Source organism: Festucalex cinctus, chromosome 21 (assembly GCF_051991245.1).
Source record: "Festucalex cinctus isolate MCC-2025b chromosome 21, RoL_Fcin_1.0, whole genome shotgun sequence".
Classification (NCBI taxonomy): Eukaryota; Metazoa; Chordata; class Actinopteri; order Syngnathiformes; family Syngnathidae; genus Festucalex; species Festucalex cinctus.
The window spans coordinates 13,534,196-13,546,520 of NC_135431.1; the positions used below are offsets into that span (position 1 = coordinate 13,534,196).

General features: G+C 37.1%; 2 protein-coding genes across 5 annotated transcripts in view; one reads left to right on the forward strand and one right to left on the reverse strand.

The window, feature by feature from the left end:
- On the forward strand, positions 1 to 5,160 carry LOC144010379 (uncharacterized). Of its 3 annotated transcripts, XM_077510691.1 has the most exons (8): positions 1 to 139; positions 949 to 995; positions 1,170 to 1,325; positions 2,324 to 2,794; positions 2,874 to 2,962; positions 3,028 to 3,199; positions 3,274 to 3,398; positions 4,784 to 4,930. In XM_077510691.1, exons 2-8 carry the CDS (start codon positions 954 to 956, stop codon positions 4,785 to 4,787), a joined length of 1,059 nt encoding a protein of 352 aa, XP_077366817.1. In that variant the 5' UTR covers positions 1 to 139; positions 949 to 953; the 3' UTR covers positions 4,788 to 4,930. The 3 variants fall into 3 exon arrangements, with proteins under 3 accessions (XP_077366817.1, XP_077366816.1, XP_077366815.1); XM_077510690.1 differs by lacking the exon at positions 3,274 to 3,398 and having other exon boundaries at positions 5 to 139; positions 1,170 to 1,307; positions 4,784 to 5,160; XM_077510689.1 differs by lacking the exon at positions 3,274 to 3,398 and having other exon boundaries at positions 6 to 139; positions 4,784 to 5,160.
- LOC144010378 (mitogen-activated protein kinase-binding protein 1-like) overlaps positions 4,380 to 12,325 on the reverse strand; it is a 23,751-nt gene continuing 15,805 nt past the window's right edge. The window contains exons 22-31 of one of the 2 annotated variants that reach the window (XM_077510688.1): positions 11,920 to 12,032; positions 11,718 to 11,858; positions 11,575 to 11,641; positions 11,353 to 11,511; positions 11,116 to 11,273; positions 9,447 to 9,911; positions 9,338 to 9,374; positions 8,196 to 8,263; positions 7,806 to 7,891; positions 4,380 to 6,479 (exon numbers count right to left, since the gene is read on the reverse strand). In XM_077510688.1, the coding sequence (XP_077366814.1) occupies positions 6,240 to 6,479; positions 7,806 to 7,891; positions 8,196 to 8,263; positions 9,338 to 9,374; positions 9,447 to 9,911; positions 11,116 to 11,273; positions 11,353 to 11,511; positions 11,575 to 11,641; positions 11,718 to 11,858; positions 11,920 to 12,032 (1,534 nt within the window). In that variant the 3' untranslated portion in view covers positions 4,380 to 6,239. Of the gene's footprint in view, positions 6,480 to 7,805; positions 7,892 to 8,030; positions 8,264 to 9,337; positions 9,375 to 9,446; positions 9,912 to 11,115; positions 11,274 to 11,352; positions 11,512 to 11,574; positions 11,642 to 11,717; positions 11,859 to 11,919; positions 12,033 to 12,325 lie in introns of both variants that reach the window. The other variant, XM_077510687.1, reaches the window with a different exon arrangement.

A 12,325-nucleotide genomic window follows, 5' to 3' on the forward strand; every position in this document is an offset into this window, starting at 1 on the left:
TGCTTAAAAGGGGCGTGTCCAGTGAGCAAGTTTTGGCATTCGTATATAAAAGTTGATTTGTTTCTGCCCGCCTCACTCCTTCCAGCCGACTCATTGGCGTAAACAAAAACACTGCAGCCTGCCACATTCTACATCACAGGTAAGACTTTATTACTTATATTGGATGATAATTCAGTTTATGATAAACCTTGATGCTGGATGACAAGGCCACTAAAATATTGGTCATTTAATATTATATGGATTCAAATGCATGTGACTTACTGGTATCAGAGTTGTTTTGCTTTTCTTATTTTTATTATAGGAACATTAATATATATATATATATATATATATATATATATATATATATATATATATATATATATATATATATACCTGAAGGTAATTTAAATCTAAATAAATGTGAAAAAAAAAAAGTGAAAATACTTTTTTATTTTCTATATATAATTAAAACAGCAATAAATTTAAAAAATACTTAGAATTTTTTGGCAAATATAGGTTGTAAGCACAACGAATCATAACCATTAAAAAAAATATATAAAAAAATAAATAAATTATGTGTAACAATAGTTACATTTTAGGTTTAAAACATAATTTCAATCTTCTTCTCTTAACGTTTTCTAAAAGTGATTTTGGTAGTTGCCGCTCCTGTTATTTTAAGCTAGCTAGGCTAATACATGTGCTAATCTCTCTATATTTTCACATCATATGGGCATACTTACGCCTAATTCAATTCGTAGTCACAAGAGCAAACAATGTGCTGAAGTCAGGACACTCAAATTTGTTGACTTGTCCTCGCAGTCAATGATGGTCTGTCGTCTTGCGTGACTCATCATCATTCCTCAAGTCATCGTTCAATCAATTAACGACCTTAACATTATTTTCATGAGGTTTTCAATCTTGTTGTAACTTTAATGCTAATTTTTTGGAGTGGTTTTCTTTTGCCAGGCATCATGGACGTAAGTAGCTCCGCTAATTGTCAGGTGCAAGCACAGGTAAGAATATTTGCTTATTTTCCGCATCTAAATAAAAAATGTCGACGCTTGTGTGGATGTCGCGCCGTCAAGTTGGTGTCCTCCATCCTGTCAACCCTCTCTCTGCCTCGTATCTCCATCCTGGCCGCCGACCCAACACCCTCTCCTCCTCCCTCACCTCCTTCCCCCCTTCAGCATGCTGACGTTCTGTGTGGCAGCTGCCCGCCTGGTTCTGCCCCACAGACTAGCGCGTTTTGGCCCGGCCAGACGTCCGGGAGCGCCTTCCCTATGTGGCCTGCGCAGGCCACCCAGCAGATCCCACCCAGCCAGCAGGTCCAGCCCATCCAGCAGGTGTCATTCAACCTATTGTTTATATTTATTTATTTATTTTTTTAAAGATAAATATTAGGGGTGGCAAAATGAGTGCGTTACTTTTGAGTTAATTTAAAGTTCCTTTAACGCCACAAATTTTTTTAACACGCGATTAATGACCGCCTCTAGGAAAGCCTGTACTGGTCCACGTCAAAATTTAACAGTAATACATTTAACATTCATGCATATATGTTTCGAGACTGGGGTCAAGTTGTATTTTACAATTTTACATTTTTGCAGAATTTCACAAGTTATTTCATGTTAAAGATTCCATAGCTTTTAATATGAAAAGAAAAATGCACTGAGCTGTCACCAATGTCTTACAAATGTGGCAGAAAAATGACCTCAACACAAATCAATGTCACACTCGTTTTTGTTTTTTTTGTTTTTTTACAGTACAGTACATCTTTTAACTCAATTTTATGAATTATTATGAAATTACTGTATCAATGAAAAGATGCAGCCATGTTTCTATTATTTTAACATTTTTTTCCCACTTTTATCTAACTTTTTTCTGAACTTATAAAAAAAATATTGTACAGAACAGATCAAATTTGCGATTAATCGTGAGTTAACTATTGAAGTCATGCAATTAATTACAATTAAATATTTACAGCCCTTGTATACATATAATATATATATATATATATATATATATATATATATATATATATATATATATAATTTGTGAGTTGTAATTTTGCTAACTATGAATGTTAAGTTTATTTTAAAACTGATTTAGAATATATATTATTGTTGTCTTAAAATTTTGCACAGGAATTATTTTTGAGTAAATGAAACCTTTAAATAAACATTTGTTTATTATTGTTAAGGTTTATTAGATTCAAATCCATTAAAATCGTAATCATCCTGAATGACTGAAAATATCACACAGCCCTAATTCATATATTGGTGTCCATGTCTCCAGTAACAGACGATTTGATACAGTACATGCATATTTTACGTTCATGTGTCAGGCCCCGCAGCCTGCGCCGTGTTGGACCGGGCAGCCTAACACTCCATGTTGGTTGGGGACTCAACCGTTGCCGGTGTCGGGGCCCACTCCTCTTCCGGTCCCACCTCAGATCCTCACACCCTCTCCTGCCCCAACTGCAACTGTGGTCCCTACTCCGGCTCCCACCGTGGCCCCAGCTCCGAGTCAAATCTGCCACCCTTGTTGGCCGGGCCAGTACCAGCCCGCCCAGCCCGCCCAACCTCCGGTTCAAGCTCAGGTACCCTATCAGGTCCCGGCTGTATCTCCAGTTCCTGTTCTGGCGCCTGCTCCCGTTTCCGCCCCTGCTCATGCTCCGGCTCCGAGCCTCCATCCATCTTTGCCGGCATGGGCCGCCCATCCTGGTTGGCCTTACAATCCCGGACAGCCAGGATGGCCCGGACAGAATCCGGCCCTGATGCCGCAACACTGGCTGCCGCCAACATCTGGACCACTGGTAAGTAACAACCCAGTAAACGTGACTTGAGTGTCTTCCAAAATAACAATTTTGTTCTTGGTTCTGTTTTGATTTTTAGAGCGTGCCCTACAACCTCAACCTGGCCCGAGGTGTGTACGACAAGATGATGATGACAATCCTGGGCCAGATCAAACCTAATGCCAAAATGTGAGTAGATTCCCGCACCCCTAAAACGGCCAAAATGAGTTTTTCATCCGAAAATATGTTCTCAGGTTCACTGTAAACTTCCTGCGAGGCAACGACATCGCCTTCCACATCAACCCTCGCTTCAGCGACGGGGGCAAGCAGGTGCTGGTGCGTAACCACAAGGTGGGCGAGCGTTGGGGTCCCGAGGAGAGGGACCTGAAGGGACCCTTCCCCTTCGCCGTGGGGAGCCCCTTTGAGGTGAGCGACAGCGGCCGGAACGCGCGCGCCGAGACTAACTGATGCTACCGCATGACGCCCTTGACCGACCCCAGGTGACCTCTCCTCGGGTTGAATGTCAGGCTAACGTTTGGCTGAAAAGGTGGAAAGGGTTGGAAAGGCGTTTGGGAAAGCTGGTCCTAGATCAGGGAAGGGCCGTCCCGCAGGGAGACTCCTGGAGGTCAGTCGCGGCGGTCTCGTGTTGTTGCTCAACAGCCTCACTAACCAAAACAAAAGAAACGAGCCAAGGAAGTCAACAACGTCAAAGACAATTTTGACTTTTCCACTAACCTAATATATGTCTAAATTAGGGGTGTCAAAATTAGTGCATTAATTTTGACTCAATTTAAAGTTCCTGTAACGCCACTAATTTTTTAAACGCGCAATTAATGACTGCCCCTTACTTGGAAAGCCACAGCAGACACATTCACGTCAAAATTTAGCAGTAATAATTTAATAATAATCCATACATTTGTCGAGACTGGGGTCAAGTTCTATTTTACAATTTTAAAAATGTGCAGAATTTCACAAGCAACTTTCTGTTAAAGATTAAATAGCTCTTAATATGAAAGAAAAATGCACTGAGCTGGCGCCAACGTCTTACAAATGCAATTATGCCATCTAGTGGCAGAAAAATGACCTCAACACAAATCAATGTCACACTCGTTTTTTTACAGTACAGTAGATCTTTTAAAATGTAACTTATTTTATGAATTATTAAGAAATTACTGTATCAATGACCAAAAGATACAGCCATATTTCTCAATTTATCATTTTTTCCACTTTTGTTAGTGTATAAAAAAAAATATTGTGCATTTTATTGTACATTTAGAACAAATATAAAATTTGTGATTAATTGTAAGTTAACTATTGAAGTCATGTGAGTAATTATGGTTAAAAAAAATTAATCGCCTGACACCCCTTAGTATAAATATATACGTATATTAGTAATATATACGTACGTGTTTCTGTAAACACTGAAGATGGGTTAGAAGCTTAAAACTAAATTATGTTTTATGTTTTCAAAAGTATGTTTTTGTGAAAACATCAAAGACAATTTAGAGCATTTAATGGGTGGAAATACGTACTTTTTTTGTAAATATCAAACACAATTTAAAGTAATCAATAAGGTTACAGTATGTTTTCATAAAGACAATTTGGATTTCAACTAAACCAATACTTTTTATAAACATCAAAATCATCCAACGCATAAACATTTTTGTCCACATCAGACAATTGAGTGTCGAACTTCAACATCAAAGAAAGTATATTTTCCGATTGTGAATTTTGTAAGCAACAAATTAAAACATGAAAGATTATTATAATGTATGTGTCTTCATACAAGACAATGTAGTTTTCACGTAACTAATGTACACAGTTAGTTATCGACAAACCAAACGTGAAATTTGTTCTCAATGGAGATGCATGTTTTTGTTAACATCAAATAATGTACGTGTTGACATTTTCATGAATGTAACAGTGCCATCTACTGGACCAGGTGGGCCACTGCTACACTTCAAAAAAGTCAAATCACCATTCAGCTGTTTGTGTTGTGTTGCGTTTCAGATGAAGATCTTGTGCGCGCAGGACTCGTTCCGCGTGGCGGTCAACAACATACCCTTGTTTGAATTCCGCCACCGCGTCCGCGAGCTCAACCAGATCAACAGAATCAACATCCTGCACGACGTCGTCCTCACCTACGTCAACGTGGAGACGCTTCCGTAGGATCGCCTCACAAAAATGATATTGGCATCTCATAAGTGTGATTAAATGTGTGACAATATTACATGCGAATTGAGTGCCTTCAACATTAATTTAAAAGCACACTAATATTAATAAATATAACATATATATACGGTATATTTAAACAGCTTTGTGCATTCTACCATTTATGAATTTATTGTGTATATTTTCTATTAACAATTAAATGGCTTCAAACAGAATTATGAGGTTCTTTGAATTGCTTTGGTGAAAATGCTGCCATGCTTAAGCATACATTTAATTATTATATTACTAGGTTTAGCTTAGCCTGTAGTCTGTATTATACAAAGGACAATTTCAACATATAGAAAACAAGTAAAAGAGCTAAGGCAACAACTGTCATTTAGGGGAAGTCAAACCATTTTTATTTTTTTTTTACAATAATATGATCCATGCAGCCCCACTAGTCTAAATATGTTATTTTGTTTAATATTACATGAGTGGAATATGAGTTAAGCAGCAAAATCCAGCCGTTTTGTTCACCTCAGGGGGCGGCCATTTTGACACTTGCTGCTGACTGAAGATGTTGCTCAGGTAACAACCAATCCCAGCGCAGCTTCAGAAAAGAGATAAGCTGTGATTGGCTGTTGCCCGAGCCCTGCGCAACTGTGATGTCATCTTCAGCCGACAGCAAGCGCCAAAATGGCCCCTACTAATGGATGAAAACTGCTGGATTTTGCTTCATTACTCATATTCCACAAATGTAATATTAATTGTCCCAAAGACGTAATTATACTTTTTTTTTTTTTTTTTTTTTTTTTTTAATGCTAGAGCATACAGAAGGCTTTGATGCAGGTAGTAATTACAAAAATGACCAGGAGATGGCAGAAGAGTATAAGAGATCAACCAGGGCCATGTTGCAAACAAGCTAATTCCCCACAATTCTAAAGAGATTTGCGAATAATGATGAAACTTAGCTATATTCTAATGCAAATTGCTGCAAAATGCAAACGGATAGAAATATACTTTTTTTTCCTGATGAAAGAAGATACTCCAATCTTTCTTTTGGTAGGTTCCATATTTCATATATCAGTCAAAATCCAGTAAAACAGCCAGGAGCGAAGGGGGTTGCTTCAGTGAAAATGGTTGTGAGTGCAAGAGTTAATCAGAATATGATGTTTAGACTAGTGAGGTCACATATATCATATTATTTTCAAGAAATGTTTAAGGTTGACTTCCACTTTTAAGAAAATAAGGCCAATCGTTTTTGACTGCTAAACTGTGAGCGCTATGCAAACAAAAGCACACGCGGCTTCCTGTTTCACATCTTGCTGTCCAGCTTCCTCTCAACGGATTTCAGCAGAAGCTCTGCGTACTGCTCCAGCAACGCCAGCGCTCTGTCACTTTCACCTTTGGCCTCCGAGCCACAGAGGGCGCCGTTGGACGGCCAGGAGCCCGGCAGAGGGTCCAGCTGGGCCTTGGCCGACGTCAACGCCCCGGACAAAATCTTCACCATCTCCTGATGAACGTCTACTGCGCAGTCTGGAGGGCAGTGGAGCACCTGATGTACATGCAATGTGGAAGAAATTGAAGAAATTGAGCCACAATTCAAAAGCAATGGCTGATTTTCATTGGTTACTTTTCATCTATTTTTTATGACTGTTATACTGTCTGTCTATATTTTGTGGTCAAATATTTGTTGTTTGGGTTATAACACATTGCATATGGTATTTTCCATTACAATGGACTCCTAAATGCCAAGGTTATTTTAGTTAACTAAAACTAACAAAAAAAAAAACTAAAACAAAAATTAAAAAAACAATTTCATTAACAAAATAAAATAAAAACAAAAATGCTTTTAAAAAAAAACAAACAAAAAAAACAATTGAAACTACATTTTATGTTTACAAAACTAACTAAAACTAATTATAATTATAACAAAAATGTCCTTCGTTTTAGTCTTTGGTAATTAATTTAACGCATGAGCCTTTGAGGATGATTTTAAATGTGATTTTTAAGTAGATTTATTTTTACATTAACCGGAAAAAGGATGTTTGAGAGTGTGTCACACGGAAGTGACATCATCTAGCAGCAGTCAATAGAAAAGCACCTTTGCTCTCTTGGTGTTTTATAATTTAAAAAAAAAAAAAAAAAAAAAAACTAAAACTAATGCCGAAACTAACTAAAACTAAACTATAACAAAACATTTATTAAATAACTAAAACTTGTAAAAACTAACAGAACCATCCTAAAAACTAATTAAACTAACTAAATTTAAAAAACAAAACTAAAAACAAAATTAAAACGAAAATGAAAAATTCCAAAACTCTAATAACCCTGCTGAATACACAATTTTTTCTAATATTTTATATATATATTTTTGTTCATCTCACATTCAAAAAAAGAAAACTAATAAATAAATAAATAAATAAAATTTAAAAAATAAATAAAATAAATAAAATTCTCCTGCTAACTGTTTTTCATGTAAAACACATAGAATGTTTATTACCATTTTTGATGATTTATTTGGTGTTTAAAATTTTTATTTTTATTCGTTCCCACCAATTCATTTCAATGGGCGTCAATCATATACAGATTTTCGTCATTATTACGTGTTAGCATTAGCATCAAGTTGGCCGGGACTTGTTTAGGCTACCCTAAGTGGTTGTTTTATATAGACAATTTGTCTTTTTTTTTTTTTGTTACATTGTTTACTTTGAAAGTAAATATCAACTTGGAGTGGTAATAAACAGCTTTAACCCTCTTTTATGAGTAATTGTTTATTAAGCTGTCAAACTTCTGCTTGTTGTGAATTGACTTGAATCACTGCCACGATACAGATCCTATGTTAAAAAAAACAAAACAAAACAAAAAAACACGCACTGACCTCTGTGTAGAGCGTGACAGTTCGCCTCAGACTGCAATGAAGCTCACTCGCGGCCTGCTTGCATGCATCCAAAGTGACGGAATCACCTGCAGAGTAAAGAAATACATGAAAAATTCAAACACACATTTTCAAACCACATCTGCGCACACTAGTGTAAAAAAACAAAACAAAAGTGAAGATTTATCCTCAAAAGAATACAAACAAGCCAAGAATTGGCACACTGACCGGCATGGCACTGCCAGGAGGCGACGGGTGACAGAGACGGCGACACGCAAGCCAACGGCGGCCAGCGCGAGGAAGAGTGACGCCGAAAAGGAAGAGGAGGAGTAGGAGGCAGAAGGAAAGGAGGAGGAGCGCTAGGAAACGACAGGTCGGTAGGAGGAGGAACACCTGCACGTGTGAGGGGATCTTCCGCCACCAGGGGGAGCACTTCAGGCGGCGGGGCTACATTGTGGTTGCTGGGGGAAGACAATGATGCGCATATTAAGACATTAGTGCTTGTATTGAACTTACTCAGTAAAAACTGAAGAATGCTAATATTTATTTATTTAAACTTAATGTGATACACATTTCTTCTGTACTAAATATACTATTTTTTTAACTAAAATTGATTGTATTTATTTATTTACTATTTATCATTATTATTATTATTATTATTTACTTATTTAGTTATTTTTTATTATTAATAATTAATAATTTTTTGGGAAAACATACCCATCGGAAAGAAATGGATAGATCGCCGCTATATTTTTGTTTCTCAAATAAAAGTTTTGGATATTAGTTTAATTCTATTTTATTATTATTGTTACTATTATAAAGTTTTGAACACTGAGCGTGTATAGGCCTACTGTATTTGAATAAGGGATACAGTAGCCTTTGTGAGAAAATGTTAATACCTGGAAGAAAAGTGTGTGGTGAGATGTTTTACCGACATAATAAACGAAAAAAAATATAGTATGAATAAAATAAACATTTAGAATAAACAAAAAATATATATACTGTGCTGTGTAACAAGTACATTAAAAAAAACATGCTTTTAATGGGAAAAAATGAATGCAAATGAAACACAATATATATGATAAAATGAAAAGCATTTATAATAAATAAAAAATCATACCAAAACGAAAAAACATAATAAATGAAATAAATATATATTGTGCTGTTTAATAAGTATATATATATTTTAAAAAAAAACGTACTTTTAATGGGAAAAAAAATAATGTAAATGAAAAAAAAAAATACAATAAACCAAAAAAAAATAAAAAATACATAATTACCGGGAATTATTTATTTTTAACGCGGATTTCCATTACTGCAGGTTGTTTTTTGAACGTAACACTCGCAATGAACGAGGGAACACTATATTTAAATTTTAAAAAAAGGTCATTTTAGAGCTATAATTTTAATATTGTGATATTTTTATTCATGGTTATCAAACTGTCATACGTAGCAACCATTTATAGTCCTTTTAAGATAGCCAGGAAGTTGCGCACAAACAAATTATTGTGGAAACGTGCTTTTCTCAAACTCACCTTTCAGACGTCGACACTCTGTTCTTCTCTGCTGAACCTTGCACAAGGGAAGAACATAGAATCAAAAAAGGAATCCCCCCCTCCCTCCACCCCGACCGCTTATCCTTACCTGTGCAGGATGTGACATCACACGTCGCCGGTCCCACGATGGGAGACGAAGCTTTCGTCGGACTTTCCGGGCTAAATGAGTTGTCTTTCATCTCCAAGCAGAGGCTGCGTCGAGGGCTGAGAGGCAGCTTAGGCTGAGGGATTCGAGAAGGCGTCGGCAGGACGGCGGTGAGGGGATGCCAAGATGCTTCCGCGGCGTCCAGATCCCCCCAGGACCGCCGAGCCTTCGGGAAGGGGGACAGGTCGAGGGCGAGGTGGGCGCCCTCGCCCACGGATGACGAGCGGCTGCTTTTGGCCATGGAGCTGGCCGTCGGGTTCATGTAAGAGCGAGGAGATTGTGGAGAGCCCGGCGAGGGGGTGGACACGTGCGAGGATGAGGGCTTGGGGGGGTCTCGGTCCAGGAGGAGATACTGGGGTCTCTTGCACCACTCTCTACGATCACTAGAGGGCAGTGGAGAGCGTGGAGCTGGGGGAGAAGAAAGTGGAGGATATTTTATAGTACTTTTTATTACTTTCTTTCTTGGCTATTTCTGCAAATAGTTATTACAATTTATTTTTAAATTAATTTTTGTGTGTTTAATTGTATTTTGTCTACTTTTTAAAATTAATTCCATCTGATCCTATATGTGATTGTATCTATCCATCAAGCTGTATATTATGATGGATATTCTTTACATCATTTAATTGGATCTGTTTTAATGTCGATATATTTTATTTAATTTTGTGTATGTTTTAAAATTAAGTTGAAGTTGTTTCATTTAGTCTGATGTGATTTTTCTTTTTATTTGAATTGATTTAAGCATAAATCTACATTTCAATAATGACATATTTTAAAAAACTTTAATCAATACTCATCTGATCCTATATTTCATTGTACCTGTCCATCAATCCGCATATTATGATGGATATTTTTTACATTACTTAATTGGATCTGTTTTAATGTGGATATATTTTATTTAATTTTGTGCATGTTTTAAAATTAAGTTGAAGTTGTTTCATTTAAATCTGATGTTATTTTTCTGTTATTTTAATTTATTTAAGCATAAATATACATATAGAAAAATGACATTTTTAAAAACTGTATTTGATATTCAAATTTACCAGGTCACATAATAAAATAAAATATATAAAACAATAATTTAAAAAATGTTTAATTTGCTATATTGAGTTTTTTATTTTTATTATTTTATATAATTGTATCTGATATCATTGTATTTACCGGTAATGTCTATTTCACCATTTATTCAATTCACAAATTCATGTAATATTTTTTTTTAAGTGTAATTACGGTAGATATGATTTGATTTGAATTTATGCATTAATACCACAAAATTAATAACATAATGTAAATGTCTTTTAATTTTAGTTTGATTTGATTTAATTAATGACATTGAATTGCTCTTATTTTTTAATTACATTCATTTTTTATTTATTCATTCAATCTATATACAATTTATTTATTTTAGTTACTAACTCACTGACTAATTTGCAACATTAATATACTTTTTCAAATTTATTTTAAGCATCATGATTGGCAGCCAAACTATTCAAATGCAGATCGTGGGGTGCTTTATTGTACAAATTGCACTGTTTACATGCTACTGTTTTGGTTAGAAACAGAATGTGATCACTATTTAAGAAAATGCAGTGTACTTTTGAGAGTAACGTACAGGCTACGGTGAGGTTCTGGACAGACTGGGACTTATGTAGACTGGCGGTTCTGTCAGACAACGGAGGTTTGGACGGCGGAGTGGAGAACCTCCAAAGGTGGGACCCCGGCGTGGTCTTCTTCTGGGGTCTTGGAATGACAACAGAGCCTGTGACGAGCCTAGTGAGACGAAAAAAAAGTGGTTGCTAAATGCTACTTTTCAATTCACTGGATGGGTGGATGTCTCGTAACATCTTACTTTGGCCTCTGGGTGGCGCTAGGGGACACGGGGCTCTTGTCCTCCATGTTTCTGCTTTGCCCGTTTTCCATCAAAGGGCGCACTTTGGAAACAGGAGGCTTGTGGACGAGGCCGCCGCCTGCTTCCTTTGCCTGCACTTTGTAAAAAACAGGCCCTCCCCTGCACACACACACAAATCAGCATCGCCCACGTGTACCTACCTAATGAAGTTGTGATGCGCACCTGTTGTGATGCCCTCTGGCCAGGAAGCGCGACGACATGCTGAGCCTCGGGACTCTGCTCGGCTCGGCTGCACGTCACATGACACAAAAAAATCAAACCAAAAACTACAGAAATGCATCAAATAATCACTAAGATCGTCCTACCTGTGCTGCAGGTGTCGGCCAGTGTCTCAAAATTCTGCTTGAGGAAATCTTCTCGTCCAGCCTCGTCCTCCTCAGCCTTGGCTAACTCCTCTTCCTCATCCTCCGAGCTGTCCAGGCTAAGTGACGCGTTGTCTGCGGAGTCTGTTGATGATTGATTTAAGCTCTCAAGCAAAAGATCTGGTGGATTTTACGCGAGTTTTACCATCCAGGATGCCATCGGGACTGGTTCCTCGGCTGTCGTAGCCCATCGAGCAGGCGCTGTCCGGGCTGTAGCTCTCCTGGCTCTGGCCGAGCACCTGACGCTTCCTGTCATCCCTGAGGAAGACGAATGGGAATTTCTGTTTAACAAATTTCATATCACTAATTGAAACTAGCGCTGCACCGTGACGTGCATACACTCGTGGCCAACAACGAGGCACTCTAAAGGGGCCACAACAGTGGACTAATTAAAGGGACAATGCATTTTTGGGGTGTAGCATTTACAAAAATAATTTTTCCTCTACTAAGCCAATTTGTATGGAGGACCAAAACTTCCAAAATTCAAAATAAATAACTAATAAATAAATAAATGACTAAAAATGAAAATAAAAATGGATATTAAAAAAATA